The 25318-nt window shown below is 42.3% G+C and overlaps 2 protein-coding genes across 6 annotated transcripts in view; one reads left to right on the top strand and one right to left on the bottom strand.

Annotated features, from left to right (window-relative positions):
* BPIFC (BPI fold containing family C) overlaps window positions 1-1938 on the bottom strand; it is a 55691-nt gene extending 53753 nt beyond the window's left edge. For 2 of the 4 annotated variants that reach the window (XM_040490975.1, XM_040490976.1), the window contains exon 1: window positions 902-1342. The gene's annotated coding sequence lies outside the window, so the exon portion shown is untranslated. Of the gene's footprint in view, window positions 1-28; window positions 1343-1829 lie in introns of those variants that run through there. The other 2 variants (XM_040490974.1, XM_040490973.1) reach the window with 2 other exon arrangements.
* A 34-nt stretch (window positions 1939-1972) lies between these two features.
* Window positions 1973-25017, top strand: FBXO7 (F-box protein 7). Of its 2 annotated transcripts, none has more exons than XM_040490971.1 (9): window positions 1973-2384; window positions 6013-6307; window positions 11741-11968; window positions 13274-13415; window positions 15544-15627; window positions 18911-19006; window positions 21029-21205; window positions 23312-23349; window positions 24327-25017. In XM_040490971.1, exons 1-9 carry the CDS (start codon window positions 2263-2265, stop codon window positions 24714-24716), a joined length of 1572 nt encoding a protein of 523 aa, XP_040346905.1. In that variant the 5' UTR covers window positions 1973-2262; the 3' UTR covers window positions 24717-25017. The 2 variants fall into 2 exon arrangements, with proteins under 2 accessions (XP_040346905.1, XP_040346906.1); XM_040490972.1 differs by lacking the exon at window positions 1973-2384 and adding an exon at window positions 2447-2574 and having other exon boundaries at window positions 6165-6307.
* The last annotated feature ends 301 nt before the right edge of the window (window positions 25018-25318 follow it).

Raw genomic sequence — 25318 nt, 5'->3', positions numbered from 1 at the left:
AGTGATAGATTCACATTTCAGATCTGACCTATGCCCCTTGTGGTGTACACCTGTCAGACTCATGGCTTCCTATCATCTTTTGAACGGCCTGTCTACACCTGGCAGAAATTCCAATTATTTTAAGTCTTGCCTTCCCAAGGAAGGAGTTCAGACTCCCAATCTCATTCTCCTTTGTAGCCAGGACTCAGACATGGGACTCGATCTCCCTCAAGCAGATGCATCCCTATGAGCCTTTGATTTAGATGTGAGCAAAGTGAGGAAACAGGTTCTTTTGGAAGCCTGGCATTTTGTTGGTGCAGGAGGCTGCAAAAACATGTGGCATATGAAGGTGGCAGCCATTCCACAGTGGTTCCTGTCAGGGTGACAGTTTCCTCCGGGGCCGGGTGGGGCAGCAGCAGCAATCCCAATCATGACAGTTTCCTCATCAGGGCAGTTCTGCAGCGTGGTTGAGTTCCATTTCTGGAATTATCCAGGAACCACTTCTTTAGTCCTCCCCGAAATTCCCTGAGCTATCCAGAATCCTTTTAAACATGTTCCTTTTCTTCTTAGCCAAAGCTAGTCTCTATTGCTCAGAAGTAAGCAACGTCTGATAAAGAATCCTCTGCTTAAAACTCTTCATTGACTTCCCAAACATTCTAGAATGTGTCCCAAATCCTTTGCTCAGTTCAAGGCTCTTCTTTATCTGAGATGTACACAGTGTCTTTCTCTCTGACCACATCTTCTGTCTTTCTCTCAGGACCTGAGCCACCCTGGTCCTGCCACCCTTCCTCAATCTCATATTCCTTGCCAATCAAGAACCCTACTGGCACAACCCTTCTCTAGGTACCCCTGTGCCCAGCACTGTTCTGATCTCTATCATAAACAAAACACTTATTATGCTCTACTACAAGAATTGACTCACTCAGCTGTTAACTCTGCACCGGTAGGAACATGCCTTTTCCGTTCTCTGAGACCCCAGCACCTGGAATAGTATCTGTCAGAAAGTCGGGTGTCCAACACGTGCTTATTTCATGAAGGTCAGGATGTGGACAAGTACTGCCACCTAGTGGAAGAAACTTCATTTGACTCTTTTATTATAGTTTGGACAACCGGCTATCATACAAAGATAAGATTTTAAGATTCTCCAAGGTATCATCATCATCATCACTGTCAGACCCTCAAGGGTAGCGGGCCTCCCACGTGGGTCCCGATGATCCCTGTCTATTGGTATTCATGCCTTTGGATTGATCCTCCCACACTGACGGGTTGGTTAGCATGACAGAAGTGATGTGTGACTTCCGAGGCTGCATCACAAAAGACATTGTAGCTTCTGATTTGGTCTCTCTGGGATCACGTGTTCTGAGGGAAGCCAGATGCCATATCCTGGGGACACTCAAGAGGTCCGTGCCATGAAAAACAGGCCTCCTGCCAACGGAACTGTGAGTGAGCTTATCCTGCAAGCAGGTTTTCCAGCCTGAGTCAAGACTTCAGACAAATGCAGCCTTGGCCTGCATCTTGACTGCAATGTCACGAGAGACGGAGACAGAACCACCCAGCCACTCCATGCCCAAACTCCTGATGTACAGAATCTACAGGACAATAACTGTTCGTTGTTTTAAGCTGCTAAGCTTTGGGGTGACTGCTATGCAGCAGATTACTACTATACCCTCTGATATAGGTGACGGACTAAAAGCTGTTTCATATTTTGCAGTAACACGAGGAAACTACCAGAGCCTGGGCTCAACCTAAGGCTTCTCGGAACAGATGCCTGCCGCTGGAGCTGGGCGCCACGGAGGAAGTGGGGTAAGAACCAGGCACGCCTGGGCCTTGCGGAGGGGCGAGTCACATACTGCGCAGCCTCTCTCTCGGCGCTAACATTCTCCACGCACGCCCGGAAGGGGTCGGCACGGCCCGGCCGCAGAATAGCGGCTACCATCGCCTAGCTCGCTCGCCGCGGCAGTCTCGGCGCCTGCGCATTGTGGTCCTCCCGCTCCCAGGCGGCGCCGTTGCGCGCCGAGTCACCGATCGCATGAAGCCCAGCGGCCTGGGTTGGCGCAGGCCGCCAGCCGCCCGCTCGCCGGGTGGGCTCCAGGGGGCGCCCTCAAGAGAGGGGCGGGGCGCTCAAGTTCCAGAGACCGGCCGGCAGGGGCCGTGGCGGGGCCTTCACTCCGCTGCTCCTCGGCACCCCTACGGCTCCGGTGGTTGCCGCTCCGGGCCCTACGCCGCGCCGTCGTCACCGTCGCCGCCACCGCCTCCGGGCCTCCGGGCCCTACCGCCGCCGCCATGAAGCTACGGGTCCGGCTGCAGAAGAGGACCTGGCCGGTGGAGATGCCAGACGCGGAGCCGACGCTGGGGCAGCTGCGCGCGCACCTCAGCCAGGCCCTGCTGCCGTCGTGGGGCTTCAGGTAGGCGGGGGGTGGGGGGGCGCGCCCGCCCCGGGCTGTCACGTGAGGCCGGGCGACAGCGGGGCGTAGCGGGTCCGGGACTGTGACGCGCGCAGGCCGGGCGCGGCGCGGGCGCTGGGGCTGCAGCTCGCCGGCTCCCGGCTCGCGGAGGACATGGCCCGGCGTCCCGGGGGCTCCGTTCCCCTGCAGGGTGAGCCCTCGCTTCGCTTCTGCTGCAGAAGAAACCGGGGACGTGCCGGGGCGCAGACTTCTCGCGCCCTTTTAAAGTGTGAAATTGGAAATGAGGGGTTTGGTGTGGGGTAGATCTCTCCAGGCTCTCTGGGATTTAAGTTCACCGTCCCCAGCTGTCGCAGTATTCCAAGGGAAAAGTCTGGAAAGTTCTAGAAGTTAGAAACCGGCCCTCCGTCGAGGCCACCTGTGAGCGGGCCGGTGCTGGGGCCGCGGTAACCTCGAGGCCGCTTTGAGTGCTCACGTGCTGGGCCGCAGCGAGCACTTTGGCTTGCCCTCCTCAGAGTTTTAACAGACTGCGGGCGGTCGGCATTTGTCATCTCCTTTTACTTCCCTGGGCGAGATGTTGTGTTTTTGCCAAAACTAAGATAAACGTTGGCCTTGGGATGTCCCTGGAGAGCTTGCAGACAGTGACATTGAGAAATTAAGGATCAGATTTTGCTATTATGAGGTTGCGAGTGAGATGGCTTTGCTTCCAAGGGAGAATTTTCTGGGGACAGTAAACTGGGAGTAGAGGGACAGAAATAAGGGTAGTCCTTTTCCCTTGCTGAGCTAGCAGATTTGGAATTTGAGTGTGCTAAGAAAAAATAAACGTGTTCGCTGGGGCTTTTTAGGTGAATTGTTCATAAGAAGACCTTCCTCTTAATTAAGTGGATCCTTTTTATAAGACTTACATACTTTCATTTGGGGGCAATTCAGTAAAATGAGGCCATATTATGAACTTCTCACCCTTTCATTTTTCAGGGTAAAACACCATATTAAAAGTAAGGCTGTTTTTCTCCAAATTAAAAATGAGGGTGTTGACATAATAACTTTTGAACATTATGTTAAGTGACATGCCTGTTGTTATTTATTGGTGTTAAAACCTAAGCGTTTTGTATGCTGGTATCATTAGCCCACCAGACAATTTCAAAAGTAACTTCTTCCTAAAATATTTTTCATATATATGTGTATATTTATTATTATTATTTTAATTAGGAGAGACCGTCTTGAAAGGACTATTTATCTAAGAGCCCAAGTTAGTTTCTCCTTTGGGTTTGTTTTTACAGTTGAGGCTGGTTAACTGGAAGGAATGTAAGCTTCAGCTTGTGAAAGTAAATTTGTTCTTCCGAAAGTATGTTCATTTTGTAATAAATAGGCAGTTTTAAAATACGTCCCTGTGACATTATTATTTTTAAAATGTCTTCTCTGAGCAAGTGGATCTGGGATTGCCATAAAATATCTTTAAAAGGCTTGGTGTTTCTAGGATGGCTTTTCCTGATGGATTTAAATATTTCTTCAGTTTCAGAACACCAGTTTTTAATTCCTCCCCTGGAAAGCTCTATGTTACTTTAGAAATAGCTCTTCCCTTTTTCTAAAGGTTGGGGTGGGGGGAAGGCCAGCATTTTTATTAATGACACAGTTCTTTAGTTTTTCTACAGGGAGATGTTTGAATGAACATTGTATTAGATACTATTTAAAAAAAAAAAAAACACTTTTGCTGTGACAGAAGATCCGTAAGAACATAGTTCATTTGAAGTGTGTTTCTTTTTTTCTGCTGAAGTCGGGATGGTGTTTTTTGAGGCATCTGGCAGATGTTCAACATTCTTTGAAAACAGAAACACAGCTACTTATTTTCTGATAAGCAGGAGTAGGTTCTAGAACTTCAGTAATTTCTCTACCAAAGGTACTTTAATTGGTAAGAAAAAAATGTACTTGTGAAAGAAAAATGAATTGTGAACATTTGTGAAAATGCAGCATTGTAAGAATAAATAGAACATGATTTTCAAAGAACTTCATCCTTGGTTAACCTCTCAAAAAGTTAATGAAGTCAGCATTGCTGAGTATAAATGTCTTGTAAAAAGTTCTGCAATGGTTTGTTAATTACCCCTCACCACTTTGTGGTGAAATGATGGTTATTCTTTCAAATCAGGTAGTCTGTGATGTGAAGGGATGAGAGTTCATTGCTTCGGGCTAATTTGAGCTCTTAGCTTGTTTAACAGTGAGTTTTTGGATTTGTGCTATTCTTACTATATAAAAGGTTATCAGTAAGAAAGGTGACCTTGTATTTATCAGCAGGAGGGATGTATTTTGTACTCATCTTTTTGTGATTGTGAATATTCATTTAAGACGTGGGTCTAGTATTTTGGAGCAGATATAAGCTGATTGTCCTGTAAGAACACTGACTAGGAAACCCCGATTTCAGTTTCATTTTCATTTTCCCAACTACTCTTTATTGGTTGCGTTTATTCCATTAATACTTTTATTTGTCAAGAGCTGGAGATACAGTTTTGAACTAGATAGATGAGATACCTGATGTTATGAAGCTTAAATTCTGGTGGTGGGGGTGGAGGAGAGATGGTCAATAAATATGGAATTTTCACATAGTGATGTTACAATAAAAATAAAACATAAAATGGAATAGAGTGGTGGAGGTTAGGCAGAAGGCATCTCTGTAAAGATGGCATTTGAATTGAGACAGAATGATGAGAGTCAGTCCTTTGAAGATCTGGAAGAGTAAATGCAGAGGCCCAGAGGTTGCAATGAGGTTGATCTGTTTTGAGAAACGGGATGGAAAGCTTATGTTAATAGGGAACAGTAAAGAGAGGCTGGAGGAGATAGGAGAAGTGGGTAGGGGGTCACATGTTGGGCTTTGGAGGCCATGTTAAAGATTCCATTCCAAGTTCAGATACAAGTCACTGGAGGAGGATTTTGAGCAGAGGAATCATGTGACATAGTTTGTATTTTATTTTTAAATTTTTTAATTTTTAAAATGTTTAGTTTTGAGAGAGTGCAAGCAGAGGAGGTGCAGAGAGAGAGGGGAATAGAGGATTTGAAGCGGGCTCTGTGCCGACAGCAGAGAGCCCGTTGCAGGACTTGAGCCCACAAACTACGAGAACATGATCTGAGCCAAAGTTGGATGCTTGACTGACTGAGCCACTCAGGCACCCCTCATAATTTTCAAAAGAGTGTATTTCCTTGACTCTCAGATACTGTCATTCTTAAGATGCGTATTGTTTTATGTAACACTAAAGGAAAAAAAATGTCAGTTAAGCTGTGATGTGTTATGAGTTTTAAGAAGCATCCCTGTTTCAAAGATATCCAAGTTACAAAGGATGTAAAGTGTGTTATCTTAGAATTGATGAAAACATGGATTAATGATAGAGAGTTACTGTATCCTATCACTCAGGCTAGAATTGTAGCCGTTAGAAATCTATAACTTAGGCACTTGGTGATAACAAATAATTTTGATATTTTTTGTAAAACTTTGGCTTCCTTTTTATTTTTGGTTTGTTTTTGTTACTTATTTCTTCTAGGACTATACCATGTATCTTATATATGTTCCTAGTGTATTGAAGGTAATGGTAGCTATGGGTAATGGTAGGTAGCTCTTACTATCCTTATCCATCTTTCTTGGCAGTTCTGATACCCGGTTTGCAATCACATTGAACAACAAGGATGCCCTCACTGGAGATGAAGAGACCTTGGCTTCATATGGGATTGTTTCTGGGGACTTGATATGTTTGATTCTTGAAGATGCCATTCCAGCACCTAACTTACCTTCATCCACAGATTCAGAGCATTCCTCACTCCAGAATAATGACCAACCCTCTTTGGCCGCCAGCTCCAATCAGTCCATCGTACAGGATGAACAACCAAGTGATTCATTCCAAGGACAGGCAGCCCAAACTGATGTCAGGAATGATGAAAATATGGTAGGTATTAACATCAAGATGAGAAAAGGGGTAATTGATAAAGGACACTGAACACCTCGATTGAATTCTGTATCAGGGTAATTATTGTTAGTAGATTGCGGATCGTGTTCTTGTAGAAATTTTTAAACTGCTAAATGGTTGGACCATCCGAAGAGCCCAGTGTTTACCTATTTATTTTGTTCAGACACTCACTCCTTCAGATGGTTTGTCCTTTGGCTCCTGTTGTTGCCTCTGAGCTCATGATTCCCAGCCTAGCTTCTCTGGTCTGCTCCACCCATTAAGGCTATATAGAGTGCAGTTATTTCCAAATTGTTTGCAGGACATTTATACCTGGATTTTAAACGTTGTTACTTCAGACTCTGTGCCAACATAAATTTGGAAATATGAACTAATGTTCTCTTCCCAAACCAGCTGCCCTTTCTCTCAGTGGCACCACTGTTTTCCTGAGCTTAAAACCCTGGAATGATTTTTGTCTACTTCTATCCAGCCCCTTAACAAGCCCTGTCAGTGTTTCCTTTCCATTCCAGGCTTCCAGTGTCTGTCCTTCGGTCTATTTTCTGCGTTCATCTTTTCCCGACACGGTTTTGACTTTGTTGTTCCCTTGTTCTGTAGTAGCTGTGTGTCCTTGATACACCAGTGCTTACAATTTTTGAGCTGAAAAAGTCCAAATATTTCTAACCCTGTCATGCTACAGAGGAAGGAAATGCTGTCCCTAGTCTTTAAGGCTTTTCAGGGCCAGTTTCTGTTCTTCCCTCAGTAAACTGTCACTTGCAGTCAGATCAGAGTCCTTATCATTTTCCCTGTGCCATCCAGCACATTCATGTGTTTGTGCACGTACACACACACACACACACACACACACACACACACACACACAGACTGGTGACTGCTTCATGTCTTTGCTCTTGCCATTCACCTAGCCTGGAATGCACGGCCTTTCCTACCTCTCCTGTCTCTGCCCATCTTCCAAGGCCCTGCCAGCCACAGCCCCAATGATCATCTTTAATTTCTTTATCGATCATCTGTATTGCCTTGTAAACACCCCCTTAGTGATTACCCTGCCTTTTGATTTCTTGTGTGGCACAAATGATGAAATTTATTACTGAATTTTTTTAATACTAATACATATGCAATCATGTTAATTGTTTTTTGTGTGTATACTTACTACTTAAGCTTAGTTGTTATTTTGGTTTTTTTTCAGGCTTTAAACACTTATGAATATAAGTATTCATTGTGCCTGTAACCTCAATAAGTATAGACAGTTACTAAGAAGAAATGCTTTTTAATAGATTGGTAATATGTTGAGATTTTTAGTAATAGAATATAGAGAAATTAAGCAATTTTAACAAGGCTTTATAAAGCTCAGAGTGTTTTTATGATTTTTTTTTTAGGAAGTATTATGTATCTCTGTGTTTCTGTCTCATGGAGGTAATTTAGGGAATAAGTAAGAATACTTAGTTACATATTTAAATTATATTTCTGAATCATCTTTGCTGTTAGACACATTCAGAGATTCTGGTGGAAGGGTCCATTCCTTTTATTTCTGTATACTTATAAAATTGTCCAGTAAGATGGAACTTTTCATAATATATGTGATATTTACTAGTTTCCTTTTGAAAAATTTTGAGAAATTAATATTGCTTCAAGTTAGTAATTCTAGTTCTAAACGCGTGTTGTTTTGTATTCTCAGACTTGTATAGGGTGACTAAGCTTGTAATCTTGAAGTAAGTAAGCTTGAAATCTCCTAAGTGTGCTTCAAGTACTTGAAACAGTATGATCTGCTCATTAAATGTAGAATGATGTATTAGAAAAGGAAGATAGACAGGTGCCTGGGTGGCTCAGTCGGTTAAGCCTCAACTTCAGCTCAGGTCATGATCTCGCGGTTTGTGGGTTCGAGCCCCATGTTGAGGAGCCTGGAGCCTACTTCAGATTCTTATTAAAATTCTGTGTTTCCATCTCTCTCTGCCCTCCCCTGCTCATGCCCTGTCTTTCAACAACAACAACAAAGGAAAATAGATGGGTAAAACTGGAAACAATAGGAAAATTTTACTTGTAAAATTTGAAAATTAAGTGTAATTTTCTTATTTTCATTTATTTGGGAATTCTAGTACCTGTTGAATCTTTAAGGGAAATGGGAATAATGTGGTATCAGACTCTAATATTAGCCCTAAAGTGCATTTTAATCACCTATTGCCATCATTTGTATATGACATGACAAATGATTTATTTAAAGAGGTGGTGTTGTGGGGTGCCTGGGTGGCTCAGTTGGTTAAGCTTCTGACTTCGGCTTAGGTCATGATCTCACAGCTTGTGAGTTCGAGCCCTGCATTGGGCTCTGTGCTGACAGCTCAGAGCCTGGATCCTGCTTTGGATTCTGTGTCTCCCTCTCTCTCTGCCCCACCCCTGCTCATACTCTGTCTCTCTCTCCTTCAAAAATAAATAAACATTAAAAAAATAAAGAGGTGGTGCTGAGCATTTTCCTCCTGATTTCCACATGTATGAAGAATATCATAGATATTTCATATCCTATCAGAATGGCTCAGAATGTTAATGGTTGTTATGGAGTGGGAGTTGGGTTTGATAAGCTCACCAGGGAGTTCTGATACCTTCCTCCCATGGCTTTATCAGTTTAGAGTAACTCTTTTTTTTTTTATTAAAACAATTTTTTTTTCAACGTTTATTTATTTTTGGGACAGAGAGAGACAGAGCATGAACGGGGGAGGGGCAGAGAGAGAGGGAGACACAGAATCAGAAACAGGCTCCAGGCTCCGAGCCATCAGCCCAGAGCCTGACGCGGGGCTCGAACTCACGGACCGCGAGATCGTGACCTGGCTGAAGTCGGACGCTTAACCGACTGCGCCACCCAGGCGCCCCTAGAGTAACTCTTTTTAAAAATATTTTCTCCACATAGATTCTCTCCCACACAACCATCAATAGTAGCAAATGGCCCAAAGTTAGGTATAGTAGATAAGTAAGATGCAAAGCGCTTATAGGCTTCATAATTTTGGTGATAAGTGGTTTTAATAAGTAGTTTCTGTTTGCCTAGAAGTATTATGGAGCCTCCTTTTTTTGGTAGTATGAATTGTCATTGGCCTCTAGGTTTTAACCGTGAATTTGGATCTTTTTCATAAGCCAATAAGGGCTATGTCCTCAGGGATTCTAGAGGAACTGCCTCTTGCTTTCTTATATTTTTCCATCCTTTCATTTATTCTATGTAATTTTAATTTCCTCTGCCCTTTCTTTAATGGAACGATGATCTTGAAGAAACATGTGTTTTGCATTAAGAGTTGAGCACATGCTTAGGAGACAAACTTTCTGAGCAAAATTAATACAAGTAACATAGTCTTATTGAAGCAGTGTATTGTGTCTGAAAGCCTGAACTGTGAGTCTGGAGATCTTGGTTCATTTCAGGTTTTTATTAGCTGGTAACCTTGATTGTGTTACTTAATCTGAGTCAGTTACAGCATGTATGAAAAGGCAACATCATCTGACTTTACTGTTTTATAGACTTTTTTATGGTACAAATGAGAAGACACTGAAAACAAAACCAAATTATGAAATTTTAAGATACTGTTCTTAAGCATTGGTTCAACAAGCATTTGTTGAGCACCTGCTGTGTGCCAGGTACTGTATTGGGATTAGAAAAGTGTGTGACATGTAGTCTGTTCCTTTTTTTTTTTTTTTTTTTAATAATTTATTTTTGAGAAAGAGACAGAGTGTGAGCAGGGGAGGGGCAGAGAGAGGGAGACCCAGAATCTGAGTGCCTGAAGCAGACTCCAGGCTCCGAGCTGTCAGCACAGAGCACAATACGGGGCTCGAACCCACGGACTGTGAGATCATGACCTGAGCTGAAGTTGGACGCTTAACTGACTGAGCCACCCAGGCATCCCTACTCTGTTCCTTTCTAAGCTTGCAGTCGTGGTAGGATATAGGTGTGAAATCAGGAAAGTGCAGTAGTCAAGGCCTTTGCAAGTCAGGGTGGTAGTCTGTCTGTACTGCCTCTTTTGCAGAGGTGGGGAACACTGGCGTGGAGAGGAAGGGGCTGGCAGGAAGTGGGCTTGAGAGTCAGGGATCTGATGAAGTGATGAAGGACCTTGTATGCTAAGGCGTTTAGGAGTTGGGACTTCATTTTCTAGGCCTGCATCTCACAGCATGTCCTCTATGAAACACTTCTTCCCTTAGATTATAAGTAAGTGTTCTGAGGATGCTGGGTACTAAGGAAGGAGAGTAGTGTTTCTTGGCTAAATATTACACACACATTATTATTGTTGGACTTCTCAGAGCTCTGTAATGCCACGATGTATTTTGTGAATGTGGAGGGTGAGGTTCGGTGCCTATAGCATGTAGTATTTTCCAAACTGAATTGATTGTAGACCTCTTTTTTCCTGAGGACATCTAGGGTCACATCCCAAGGCACAATTTAGGGGAATGCTGCGATCTGCACTGGGGAAATACTGGCAAGTTTTAAGCTTGGTTATGGGACGTAATTGGATTTTTAAAAAAGATTATGTATGTATGTGTTTTGAGAGGGAGCCCATGTAAGCAGGGTTTGGGGGTGCAGAGAGATTGGGAGGGAGAAAATCCCAAGCAGGCTCTCTGCTCAGAGCACAGAGCCCGACACGGGGCTTGATCCCACAAACTGTGAGATCATATATAACCTGAGCTGAAACCAAGAGTCAGATGGTTAACCGACTGAGCCACCCAGGCCCTCCCATAAGTGGATTCTTAATTGTCGGAAACTCTCGCAGCAGTGGGTGTCTTGGAAGACAAAACGGAGTCAGGGATCCTTGGGGAAGCTATTGCTGGATGTCAAGAGGTAAATGAGTCTAAAGTACCACTGGAGTAGTAGGGGCAGATTTTAGAGGTATTTTGGACATAGATTCAGTGGAACTTTGATCACGACGAAAGTAGAGTTTAGTGAGGTAGAGGGAGGAGGCTAGGTTGATTTCCGGTTTTTGGCATACTGGCCAGGATGAACGGAGGTAAGGAATTCAGGATGGGGGAATAGATTGCCAGCTCATTTATTTAGGAGGGCTCACTTAAAATGTGTCCCATTTCTTTTTTTTTAATTTTTTTTATTTAAAAAAATTTTTTTTCAACGTTTATTTATTTTTGGAACAGAGAGAGACAGAGCATGAATGGGGGAGGGGCAGAGAGAGAGGGAGACACAGAATCAGAAACAGGCTCCAGTCTCCGAGCCATCAGCCCAGAGCCTGACGCGGGGCTCGAACTCCCGGACCGCAAGATCGTGACCTGGCTGAAGTCGGACGCTTAACCGACTGCGCCACCCAGGCGCCCCAAAATGTGTCCCATTTCTGAAGCTAATAACATGCTTTGGCTTTGGGCACTAATCTGAGTTCACTTCAGGATACACAATAAACTGTAAAAATAAAAGTCTATTTAATGAATTCATTGATTTGTTATCTTTTTCAGTCGGGGCCTAGCCAGACTTTTGAAACTGAGTCAGTTCAAGATGTTGTGGCTATGGAAGAGGGCACAGGTGTCTGTCCCTCAGAACCGATGCTCTGCAGTGAGTCGGTGGAGGGGCAAGTGCCACATTCATTAGAGGTCCTGTATCACTCAGCCGACTGTTCCAGTCCCAGTGATGCCCTGATAGTGTCAATACATCTGCTCATGCTGGAGTCAGGTTACATACCTCAGGTGAGGCTACAAACAGAATACATCGTGTTGGGGTTTCAGCCTCCCATTGGGGATGGGAGTGTACTAACAAACATCACTAGGGTGTTGTGGAACTCTAGATCTCTATATTAAATGCAGTTGAGTGTTAAATGTAAAGTGCTGAATGCAGTGATGGGTATACAGTAGGTGGTCAATAAACATTCCCTCTCTTTTTCCCTTCATTTCTGTTGTCAGTTTTGTCAGTTTGTATTATAGAAGTGGTGGCAATTATGGTAAAAAGATTATGATAATATGAAATGAACTGTGGTCAAGAGTGTGGGGCAGGCATGTCTAGAGGGATGGCTCACTGGATTATTTTTTATGTTAATGGCTTTGAATTGTCAGTAATCTAGTAAAGATTCAGTTAGGAAGAGGGACATTATTCCCTTCATTCATTCATTCTCTGTTTGGTAAGTATCTACCACTGACAGGTACGGTGCTTTGTCCCTGCTCTCAGGTTGCTTCTAGTCCAGGAGTGGGGGAGAGAGACAGTCTATGAACCATCAGTATATTGCTTAAATTCTAGGAGAGACGTATATGTATACGGGATGCCAGAGAGTCCTGGAGAGGAACAATTAGAGTTTCTCAAACCTTTGCCTAAGAATACCTGCGGATCTTCCTAAAATGCAGATTCTGATTTAGTAAGTCTAGGGTAAAGCCTGAGATTCTGGATACTCCTACACAATAGTAATGGTGCTGGTCTGTGGGCCACATTATAAGTAACAAAGATGTAGAGCAATGCAGTGATCATTGAATACCCGCAGCATGCCATGATCTGAGCCAGGAATTAGGATATAAAGATATTGGGACAAGTCCTTGTCCCTAAGGAGTCCATAAGTGGGGGAGAGAAGTAGATAAAAAGAAAATTATAATGTATTACAATAGAAGTGTGTAACAATAGAAATAAGAACAGAATGTTAGGGGATAAAAGGGAATGACAAACGGGAGTTTTTTTTTTACAGGCTTCACAAATGCACTGCTATTTGAGGTATGGTCTTCAATAATGATACTGCTTTGCTAGGCAGAGAAGTAAGTCTTTGAGGAGAGAAACAATCCCTGTCTCTGATGTGACTTTATCCATTTGAACATTTTGATGGAGGAGAATACATTTAAACGTTTTTCTATCAAAATTTTATTACTAGCTGTAGTAATGATGTGACAGATTTTATTAAGGGGACTGTACGGAATGCTTATTTCCAGACAAGTTAGGGGCCTGTTGGATTTTTAATCCTTTTTGAGAGTAGCACTTCTCTTCATTATTTGTTTCTCTTTCCTTTCATTCCCCAGGGGCCTGAGGCCAAAGCCATGTCCATGCCAGAGAACTGGAGGTCGGGCGGTGTGTACAAGCTGCAGTATACACACCCTCTCTGCGAGGGCGGCTCTGCTGCTCTCACCTGTGTGCCTTTGGGAAACCTAATTGTCATAAATGGTAATGGAGGGCTGTTGGTTTACCAACACTGACATGTTTCCAGACTATAGCTGCTTCAGTGATTGGCTCTCGTGATACAGTTGCATCTTTCTCAACTTTGTTGAGTCTCTAGGCCGCTGATACCCCGAGCCTGAATGGTTGTAGAATGTGTGGGTAGATGTTTAGGCTGGCAGCCTTCTCTCTCCGGGCAGCTGTAGCCTTCAGCTGTCTTAACCTGGCGATATTATTGCTGCGGGGAGTGTTGTGATCTTTGAAGTGAGATGATCTATTATATTCGAGCACTTTGTGCCTGTGGGTGACTTTTTTATGTTTATTTTTTTTAACAGAGATCTCGAACTGAGAGATGGTAAGAGGTGAGATTGAGCTGGGGTCACTTTTTATCCCATTTGGCGTCTCTGAACAGTAATGCATAGAAACACTGCTAAGCACTGCTTTAGTATGTGTGTGCTTGATCCCTCGACCTGCAGGAAAGTCACTCTGACTAGTTTCTTTTTCTAGTTCTCTTTCATATTGGCAGTTTCACAGGGATAGCAGTGCCTGTATTTGTTTGTATTTCATTTTAGCTCAGAGGCCACCCAGAGGTCTGTACATCTACCAGTGGTCTATGGAATAGTCTCATAATCACGTGTTCTAGAGAGCCATTTGAGTGACTAGAATCTTTCATTTCCGTTCTGTTCTGATTTTTGATTTCTTTATCCTTCAGCTAGCTAAGACAGCATGGTGGGGTTGCAATGGCTGCATTTTTGGTTTTTCAGTGCAGCTCACCTTTTGTGTAGCAAAGGCAGTTGCTTTGATGCCTCGTGGTTTCCTGTGCTCTGTGGCACTGGTTCCGCCAGGATGGATGAGTGAGGAGGCTTCACGGAACGTGTATTGCCGCGTGCACCTTGAGCGGCACCATGTTCTTCTGTTGCGTTATCAAGGTCCCTTCTGAGAGTTTGTTTGAAACATGTTTGTTCTGCAGAAATTTACTTTGAAAACCACTGGCATACATGGTCATGATCTTTGAAGTGAAAGGTGGTTCCATGTCCCCTGTGATGTAATTTGTGGTATTTCCTTTTAGTCACTAGATTCCTTGCGATGTTCCGTAAAAGTCTCAAATCTCAGCTTTACCAGTATTGGTGGTATTCTGTGCCGGTCAGAATGTGTCTGATGGCAGGTGGACTAGCCACGTGTCTTCAGCGACTCATCACAGTTAGCAAGCACGCCTTTCAGTTGGGTGTTCTTACACAGAGAGCCAGCAGTTTCTGCCTCCTTGCAGGCGTCCTGCCCCGTCACATCCTAATGTGCGAGGTTGAAGCTACCAACTTCATTTTTGCCTCCTTTTCTTACAAAAGCACTTTAACAACGCGTGTGATAATCTCTATTTACTAGTTTCAAGATATATAACATAAAGAGAATGGCTGTTAAATGTCTCAAAGATATCAGAGTTTCTGGTATTTTGTTCTTTTATTGCTCCTGGCAGATCAGTTACTTGCAGACTTGTGTGGCAGCCAGCCATTCCAGGCTTGGTTCTTTGAAAAGGAGCAGTGTGTCTTTAAGTCTTTTCCTTCGTCCAAGACCTCCTGCTCAGCACACATGTGCATGAGCACGTCACTGGCTCTTTCATGGCATGAGATGAAGTGAGCCTTTGTATATATGATTAAAATGGAACCTTCTGGTGATGTCAAGAATATTGGTCCTTTGGGTCTAGAAAGAGATGATGTTGTGAAAACTAGCAGGATTCTTTTAGTAAACAAGGCAAAACTCATTGCCAAGGATTAAATAAAAAAAATAAATGGAGTTTTTGGTGATCTTGTTGGAAATAATGGTTTTATTATGTTTAACTGTCTCCTATTAACCTTGCTGCATATCTTTCAATGAGTAATAAGCTGTTGTTGGTAATACCTACTGGATTTTATATAGAAGTGCATACTCTAGTTTTTAGAGGTGTTTGTTTTAGAGTGATTTTACTTGATGTGATGGCAGGTTTCCACTTTGGACTTTGTTGTGAGGGAAGGAAATGAGTGTAGAGCAGTTTGTATAGTGTGTCCTTCGTATGTTGGGACAGGGAAGTGCAAGCCCATGCTAGATAATGAAGGCAATTGAGGAACTGACAAAAATGATTTGTCTCTCTTTTGCTTATTTACAGCTATGCTAAAGATTAACAGTGAGCTCAGAAGTGTGAACAGATTGCAGCTGCTGCCAGAGTCATTTATTTGCAAAACAGAACCAGGTAACATAAGTATGGTTGGACTTTTGGGATGAAGCTTTGAGAGGTTTGCTTTAACAAAACTAAATGGTAATGTTTGAGTGACTGAAAATTTCTGAATGAGATTAAAGCAAATTTAAGACAGTGTTGCAGAGTATCTGTTTCTTTCCTGCTTTCCTCTTGGAACGCTGAATTATATTTATGCTGCCATTATGGAACGACACTAGTATGTAATTCATTACTTGTGATGCTGATGCTTCATAATTTATGAATTAGTCTTTGGATTTTTCTTGTATTTAATCAGTATGGAGAGGATCTGCATTTTGTGGAAACCATACAGTGCAACTTCATTATTGAAGATTATTGGAGGAAAAACTACTCAGAATGTTAGTTTAAACCAACATAGATTTGGTTGCTGTTTGATCAGATTTACCAAAAGTTTACATTCTAGGCATGGTTTTGCTTGTATTCTGTAAGATTACTAATAGATGCAAAGAAAGTTATCCTTTTTATTTTGTTAGTTAAATTCAAAGTATGAGAAGCAGGTAGGTGGTTGAAGGAGAGGAGATGGGTGGAGAGAGAACTCACACCTCTAAGCGCTTGTTTTGTGCTGGACACGTGCCTTGACAGATGCTATTCCATTTCATCTTTCTAGTAACTTAGGAGGGTTTTAAAATCTAAATGTGGTGTCATGGGTGGTGGCATTGGCAGTGGTGTCTTTAAGGGAAGGCTACCTAGAGCTTGGTCTTTGCTTTGAAGGCCTAGAGACTGACTCTTGTTAGTTTCCCGGGCAGATCAGGCTGAGTTCTGTGAACGTCCGTGAACCAAAACTGATGGGAAATGGGGACATCTGGATACATATTTATAATGATCTCTGGACATGTAACACCAGTGTTTCTTAACCTTCGTTTTCTTATTCATCCCTTGAGGAACCTTTGTAGAAAATCTGTCCCCCTTCCATTCTCTTCCATGAAATTTTAATACCATAGATATATAGTGTATTTTCATTTGTGTACTGTGGCCCTTTGGAGGGTCACAAACCAATGGTGTAGCTAGGGTTTGTTTTGTTTCTGCCTTCCGAGAACCAGTTTTTGTTCCATTGTGGGTGGCACTGCCCCTGTTGAGGAGCATGAACTAGACTGATAAATGTGTAAAGATGTCTCACCATTGGGAACAGGAAAACTTGAAATTCTTGGCCACAACACTGTTTCTCTCCACACTAGGGAGTACTTTGCTATGGGGGCTAGAAATACACTCCACTCCACAGTAGTGGAGGTTATTTATGCCCATTTTACAGATTAGGAGACAAGTCTAGAGGAGGTTAAAGTGCTTCAAAGTCACAGAGCTAATAAATGGTGGAATCTAGAATTGGAATAGATTTGACTCCTCAGACTATTTTTTAAAAATAACTTATAGGAATGTAATTTAGATTCGTATTCTTTTTTATTTTTTTTTAACCTTTATTTATTTTTGAGTGACAGAGCATGAGTGAGGGAGGGGCAGAGAGAGGGAGGGAGACACAGAATATGAAGCAGGCCCCAGGCTCCAAGTTGTCAGCACAGAGCCCAGTGAGGGGCATGAACCCACGAACTGTGAGACCATGACCTGAGCTGAAGTCGGACACTTAACCGACTGAGCCACTCAGGCGCCCCCAGATTCGTATTCTTTATGTGGTTTTTGTTAAATAAAGAGAAGGGAAGTGAAAGGAAGAAGAAAGTTCATAATGTTCTATTACGGTAAGTTTATGGGCTGTATTAAATATTTTTAATACAGTATTTTTATGTTGGGTAGGGTTATGCTGCCCATTTGACAAGTAATTTTAGTTACTTTATACGGTGGCTTCTAGAGTACCTAGTATATACTTATTTAAATGCATATTTGTTTTTATTTGTCTTTATACTTGTAAGTTTCTGATTACTTTTGTAATAGATAACCGAAAGAAAAAACTTGTTAAAAAAAATCATTTTTCACACTGAAAAGCCTTATCCAAATTGACTTTTTAGATATCTTGACATTTGACTTCAAGTCAAGATTGTAGTTCATGTGACAAGGATTTAAAGTTTAGCTGCATATCTTTTCTTGTTTGTTATCAGTCAGGTGATAGTGTTTTGTTTCTCAGCCGAGTACCTAGTTACAGAATGGGGCATAGGCACTGTGTGTGGTGCTTTACGTTAACCATTCTTTGGTGCAGGGTGGTATGTATCCCCTTGATATAGGTGAGCAAACAGGTGCGGATCCGAGGGTTCAAGGTCATACACCTGGTCACAGTACGGCGGAATTGCAGTGGGAACTTGAGGTCGTATTTGGCAGTGCTTCCCATGCTGCACTGTGCAAGTGAATCATCAGGGGATCTTATGAAATTGCAGGTTCTGATTAAGTAGGTCTGTGGTAGGGCCTGAGATTCAGTATTTCCGAGCGGTTCCCAAATGATGTCAGTTCTGGTGATCTGTGAGCCACACTCTGAGCAGCAGTTCAGTGGCTAAAGTGAGTGCGTTGGAGCCAGACTTAGGTTTGTACCCTGCCCTGCCACTTACTGTGAAGCTTTGGATGGGCTTCCATTATCTTGTCCTGTTTTTAAAATGGGGGTCAGAGTATGTCTCTCTTTTAAAAATTTTTTTTTTCAACTTTTATTTATTTTTGGGACAGAGAGAGACAGAGCATGAACGGGGGAGGGGCAGAGAGAGAGGGAGACACAGAATCAGAAACAGGCTCCAGGCTCTGAGCCATCAGCCCTGAGCCTGACGCGGGGCTCGAACCCACGGACCGCGAGATCGTGACCTGGCTGAAGTCGGACGCTTAACCGACTGCGCCACCCAGGCGCCCCCAGAGTATGTCTCTCTTAGGGAGAACCATTGATGTGAAAGAAAGCTTTGAAGAATGTTTAATACACTTGGTGACACTTGGTCGTCATGTGACAAATACTGTTCTACTTCCGCTGGGATCCGGAGAGTGGTTCCCCACTGTACCCCCAGTGCTGGACACTTTGGGCAGGTGCTCAGTAAATCATGCTGTGTGTACAGCTCTCTCACCAGTTTTTCTTACTATAACTGTAGTCTGTGAATTATATAGGTTGGGTACAGCTCTATTAATTTGAAATCATGAGATTTTTATCTTTACATCTAAGATTGAGTTTTCAGAGCCACACAGCATATAGTACTTCTACTAGAGACTTTGGTTCACATCTGTCTATATAAGAATTACTTATGAAAATTTACAACTTTGATTGGTTTGGCAGAAGTAAAGGTTACCATTTCAAGTTTTGCCACTTGATTTTGTTCTGATTTTTCATTAAAAAAAAATACTCTAGGGGAAAATGTGGCCAAGATCTACAAAGATCTTCAGAAGCTCTCTCGTCTCTTCAAAGACCAGCTGGTGTATCCTCTTCTGGCTTTTACCCGACAAGGTGAGAGACGATAAATGATCACAGGTCAGATGGCTGGAAAGAATAGTAAAAGTTTATGTCTTATGCTTGTGACCCTGACATATGACTCTTGCCTCTTTTCCCCTAGTGAAGTTATGTTCTTTTAAAACTAAGCTTTAATGTTAATTCCTCAAGTGTTATTTACTTCTTGTTTGTATTTCGACAACATTTTGGGCATGTCTTTGTTGTAACTCTTCTTCCAGTGTATCATAAGTGTTGATATGCATTCTTTCCACCTCCTAAGGTTTTAGATACCTTGGAAGCAGGGACTATGTCTTAGCCACTTTTGTATTCTCATGGCCTAACATAGGGTCTGGTCCATAATAGGTGTTTGCCAAATATATAAGTAACGTATAGTCTGTAAATTAGGTCTCAGTTTGTTTTTTTTTTAACATTATTTCTTGGGGTTCTATGCTAACTCCTTTGGATATTTACATGGATTTTTATTTAGTGCTAACAACTTTGAAGGGATTTCATCCTCATTTTATAGATGATGAAACTAATTCAGTGAGGTGTATATTTCATTCAGAATTGTTATGTTGGCTCTTGTTTGTGGTGTAATAAATATGTTAAAATCTCAATGACTTAAAGCACTTATTTCTCATTCATATGCATGCTGTGTGTGTGGGGGAGTGAGTTTTGGCTGAAGGAATAGTCCTTCTTCAGGACATGCTCTCCTTGGAGCAGAGGGAAAAGAAGGCCCAGTGACCGAGCCACACGGTGGTTCTTACAGCTTTTTTGCTCAGAAATGATACGCTACATCCACTCACATTTTATTGGACGCAACAAAATGGCCAAGCCTGATGGCAGTGTGGCCGTCAGGGGAAGCGTAATTATAAGCTAGAAAATGAGAATCCTCATCTACCACAATCCCTTAGCTGGAGAAGAACTTCAGGTTTATACATATAGATATGTGGCTTTTATTTGCCATTTGTATGTAGGGATCTTGTATTTTAAGTGTCCAATTGCATGTGCCTAGGCTGCTGTCACCATAGTTTTCTTCTTCATGTGCCGGTGATGGAAGGGAAATATGTGAATTTTAAAATGCTTTATTGGATTTTGATGGTCTTAGCTAGTGGAGATTAGTATCACAGATATTTAAAGGAGCTAATAAATCTCATTTGATTATATGTTATTATTTTTCCTTCTTGGCTTGCCTCTGATATTTATCTACCTCCCTTTTTTTTCAGCCTGCTAGACCTCAGAGAATAGTAATTGTGAACACTTGAGTGCTTGTTATGTGCCAGGCATTGTTCTAAGCACTCTGTATATATTCACACACTTAATTTTCAACTGCATGAATTAGGTAGTACTCCTAACCCATTTTACAGGTAAGGAAATTGAATGGTAGTTAAGTAATCCAAGTGTCCAAAGGCACACAGCTAATAAGTAGCAGTATTGGGAACCAGTTTTAAAAGCCAACAAAGAGGGGCGCCTGGGTGGCGCAGTCGGTTAAGCGTCCGACTTCAGCCAGGTCACGATCTCGCGGTCCCTGAGTTCGAGCCCCGCGTCAGGCTCTGGGCTGATGGCTCAGAGCCTGGAGCCTGTTTCCGATTCTGTGTCTCCCTCTCTCTCTGCCCCTCCCCCGTTCATGCTCTGTCTCTCTCTGTCCCAAAAATAAATAAACGTTGAAAAAAAATTTTAAAAAAAAAATAAAAGCCAACAAAGCATCCATTTTCTGTAATTGAATACAGAAGTTTTTGTTGCATTCATCGAATACTGCTCGAAACAAAGGCCATTGGCTAATATTTGGAAGTTGTCATAGCGATTCATTGGTTTGTATGAAAAAGTATTTGTCTTTCCCCTAAAACAGAGGGAATAAGGGACTTAGTAGTAGAGCAATATAGCCAACCTGGGGTTAAAATTTTGTTGTAGGTGATGCATACTTGGGTAATTGAAACTACCATCTAATTTGTCACTTAGGAACAAGTTGGTAACTTCCGTTAAATATGTGGGGAAAGCCAGATGTTCTTTACTCACTACCTGTTCTCTTTTTCTTTATAGCGCTGAACCTACCGGATGTATTCGGGTTGGTGGTCCTGCCGTTGGAGCTGAAACTGCGGATCTTCCGACTTTTGGATGTTCGTTCTGTTCTGTCTTTGTCTGCAGTTTGTCGTGATCTCTTTATTGCTTCAAATGACCAACTGCTGTGGAGGTGTTTATATCTGCGGGATTTTCGAGGTAATTGCCACAGTGACACGTTAACAGGAAAAGGACTCGTTCTTACTGAGGTCTGAATTACTCAGCTTGCCAAAAGTTTTTAGTTGTAGGCTCTTTGTTTAAGAGTTTCAAGTAATCATAACTTACAGCCTTTTTGGAAGGAGATGCTAAGCCTCATATACTTGTGCCTATATTCCGAAAACTTCGCGTTCATTTCTGTGTGTTGTATAATGCAAATATCCCAGTAGACTGAGAATAGTTCAGGATAGAAAAACTTCAGGTTTATTCGCTCTCTTAGACCATCCTCCATATCTGACTTTGCAGTCTGGTGTATTTCTAAACAACGTCCATGGCTGTGACCAGTGTATCAGTTAGGAGCGCCCTGCTTGCTACCCTGTGGTAAATTGCTGGGGAAGCTTTATTTCTGTATAGTCACATTTATGATGACCTGGTGATTGTTGCAGCAGTGATGGCAGTGGGACTTGGGGATGGAGAGAAGTTACCCCAAATGTACAAGCACTTTGCCTTTTGTATCAAGATTTCTGGATAGAAGCCTAGTGCCCGACTGTAGAATTTCTTTTCTGTGTATCAGTGTTTTGTTTTGTTTTTTAAACTGGTTTGACCCTAGAGTGGGTCATGAAATCAATATATTGGGTCATTAAAAAAAAAAATCAGTATTTTTTTTACAAAATAGGAGTAAACTTCTATTTCGGTATATGTATATATAAGTATATACTGCATTGCATTGTGAAAAAACACTGTGGTTCACATCAATGTGTTCACATTGATGTGCTATGTATAACATCTTGGGAACTGTAAAAATCTTGGTAGATCCCCTTCGTTGTTGTTTTTTTTTTTTTATAAGAATATTAAGTAGAGTCATTAGGATTGTTAAAGACTTTTTTCCTTTAAAACCTCAGATAGAAGCAGTGAATGATCTGGTCTTTCATATTCCTCCTTGATTCCTCTATGCCTCTGCAGAGTTCAAATGTTATTTTGTTCTAGGAGGCAGCAAGTGTCATCTCAAATTAAAAAAAAAATTATAGTCGAAATGAAAAGACAAAATGACCAAAGTATATAGAAGAACGAACCAAAAAACAGGCTATGATAAAAATAGGCATAAAAAACCTTTTTACTTACATACTCAAATTTGGATTTAAAATACAGTCAGTCTCTCTCTCATTTCCAGATTATGGTCCACAAGCTCATCTGTAAGCTGTTCAGGTCTTATAACGAATCTCCCTATGGATGTAACGTCATAGGCCCGGAGCTTTTATAAAATCTTCCTTCCATGCCCATATAATAGCTTCTGGGAAGATATCTCTTTTATCTCAACTCTTCTTAGGTTTAAAAAAATTTTTTTTTTAACGTTTTTATTTATTTTTGAGACAGAGAGAGACAGAGCATGAATGGGGGAGGGTCAGAGAGAGAGGGAGACACAGAATCCGAAACAGGCTCCAGGCTCTGAGCAGTCAGCACAGAGCCCGACGCGGGGCTCGAACTCACATACCGTGAGATCGCGACCTGAGCCGAAGTCGGACGCTTAACCGACTGAGCCACCCAGGCGCCCCTTCTTTAGATTTAAGTTGAAGAGGTTTCTCTTTCCTCATTTCATGTATTTCAAGTAAATGAGTATATTAAAAAATACTTAGTTGTTGCAGTCATACTGATGAAAGTTGGGAGAAAACAACCCAAATAAGAGAACTTCAAGTCAGCTTTACCTCCAGTAACAATGGGCTGCGATACAAAGAGATGGTCACCCAGTGTCGCAGAGATTTGAGGTTAGAAGGAGCTGTCACTCTCAGCTGAGACTGGCGGAGGAGGCGCAGTGCAGCGTGGGGCAGTTGAGGAAGAGATAGCGGCCACCCGGTCCTCCATATTCCTGAGGGCGTCACCAATTGGTGTCCCCACGAGCACAGAACGGCAGCAGCTGCCTTCTGCCAGCAAGAGAGGTCTGCGTCGGTGCAGGAGGGTTACAAGGGATGCAGCGTGTTGTGAACAAAAGATTCCTGTTCCTGCGTGTGCGTCACGTGTAAGCTTCAGTTTCCTTAGGTCAGAAGCAAGATTGCTGTTTAACCTGGATGAATGAAGCATTTTAAATTCTTATTTTTTGTTTTTTCTTTGTAGATGGTACTGCGAGAGTTCGAGACACAGATTGGAAAGAAGTAGGTATTTTTAAATATCAAGGCTAATGTTAGTATTAGCGCCGAAGCAACTAGTGAATTAATACATTAAGGCCATGTTATCATTTTTGTTATGATGTAATGAAATTTGCTTTTATTAAATTTATTGCTAATTTTCAGAAAGTGAAAATATTTTTAACTTTCATCTTAGACTCAGTCCTTATTTTCTTGTGTAATTACACAGGAAAAGAAGTCTTATTAACACAGCGATTGTTTTTTGACTTTACTTAATATAAAACATTCTTTCTTCCTCTGTTGCAAAACAATTTTTAAGCTGAGTTTTTGTGAGAGTGGTCTTCAGCTGTCCAGCTAGTTGGAACAGTGCATGCTTGTTTTACGTACAGACGCCTACTCTAAAAGACATTGACAGGACTGAGAAACGGGGTGGACTAGAGAAGGGTCCTCAAATGTGTCCTGAGTGAACAGCATTGTTCCTTAGGAAGATGTTCTGTCCTCTGAAATGGGCTTCTATTTTTTGTTGCTGTTTAGATTGAGATCCTTTAGGAACATGATTCAGGTGAAGAAGTGAATTTAAATGCTGCTTCCCTTCCCCCCAGTACCTTAACTTTATATTATGTGGCCTGATTTTCTCAACAGATATTTAAATTTTCCACTTTCAAGAAAGGTGGGCCTAAAATTGCATATTAGCTCAAGAGCTGTCGATTGCAGCCTTGAAAGCACATTCCACTCAGTTATCCTTCCTTTGGATTGAGTATTTCCCTGAATTGGCACAGTTGTTCAGTTGCACTGTGGTTAAAGAGTACAGTTCATTCGGCATTGTGTTCAGAGCTACTGCCTTAGTCGTGCAGATGGAAACTGGTAAAATTTCTGTTGTGTGCACTGGTGTCTTTGCTCCATAATGTGGGAAGAGGAAAGTGTAGATAAAGCAGTGGAAGCAAATTGGAACTTTGGGGAAACATCCAGATCGCTTACCATATCTTGTTCTTGTGTTTCTACAGCTGTACAGGAAGAGGTACAAACAAAGAAAAGAAGCTCAGAGAGGGCGGCATGTGATGTTCATTCCATCGTCGCCCCACCCCCTCCCATTCTACCCCAACCCCTTGCACCCCAGGCCTTTTCCTCCCAGCTCGCTCCTTCCTCCGGGAATTATTGGTGGTGAATATGATGAAAGACTAACCCTTCCTTATGTCGGGGACCCAATCAACTCACTCATCCCTGGGCCTGGGGAGACACCCGGCCAGTTCCCTCCACTCAGACCACGTTTTGATCCAGTTGGCCCACTGCCAGGACCTAATCCCATCTTGCCAGGGCGAGGTGGCCCCGGTGACAGATTTCCCTTAAGACCCAGTAGGGGCTGGCCCACCGACAGCCGGCTGCCATTCATGTGATTGATTTGTAATCTCACTTCTGGGGCTTGTTTGGTTTTTGTTTTTTAAAACTGCAGATGTCATCTTGTTGGGGGTGCTGATCTCTAGTGTGTTCTGAGTGCCATGGTGAGGAACGCACACGGTGGCCTTTCGGTAGATATATCTAAAGCTCCAGGGGTGGTAGGGCCCAGAGGTCACTGTATGACCAGGTTGGCTTTGGAAATAGTTGACTACTGACCTCCCCCCCCTCTGAATTTCCCTCTAGGATGAAGGTTGTTCACTGATAATGTTCTGCACCAGATTAAAAAAAATTAAGTATAAATTATATGGCAATCTTGACTTTTATTACAGAAAGATAATGGGATAAAATATTCAGAACAGCTTCACAACATTACTTGGCAATTTCAGAATGATAGAGAACCTATTCAGGGTCATCAGATTGTTGCACTTTTTTTTTTTTTTAATTATTTTTTAGTTACACCCTTTCTTCAAACAAAACTGTTTGCGGAAGCATGATTTATAAAATGAAGCCAAGCTAGGGTGGGTGCTTAGGCACCCACCTGCTCAACCCACCTCCTTTCTCTGCAGCTCTTTCCTGGGCTCTGTGATGAAACTTCTGGGCT

Source organism: Herpailurus yagouaroundi, unplaced genomic scaffold (genome assembly GCF_014898765.1).
Source record: "Herpailurus yagouaroundi ecotype Mexico unplaced genomic scaffold, PumYag 182, whole genome shotgun sequence".
Lineage (NCBI taxonomy): Eukaryota > Metazoa > Chordata > Mammalia > Carnivora > Felidae > Herpailurus > Herpailurus yagouaroundi.
This window is presented reverse-complemented; position numbering and strand designations above follow the sequence as displayed.

Bases quoted from the DNA above. Each gene is read 5' to 3' on its own strand.
- FBXO7 (XM_040490971.1), top strand. From the start codon at position 2,263: ATGAAGCTACGGGTCCGGCTGCAGAAGAGGACCTGGCCGGTGGAGATG. The intron at 2,385-6,012 runs GTAGGCGGGGGG...CTTTCTTGGCAG, and splicing joins CTGCCGTCGTGGGGCTTCAG to TTCTGATACCCGGTTTGCAA. The intron at 21,206-23,311 runs GTAATTGCCACA...TTTTCTTTGTAG, and splicing joins ATATCTGCGGGATTTTCGAG to ATGGTACTGCGAGAGTTCGA.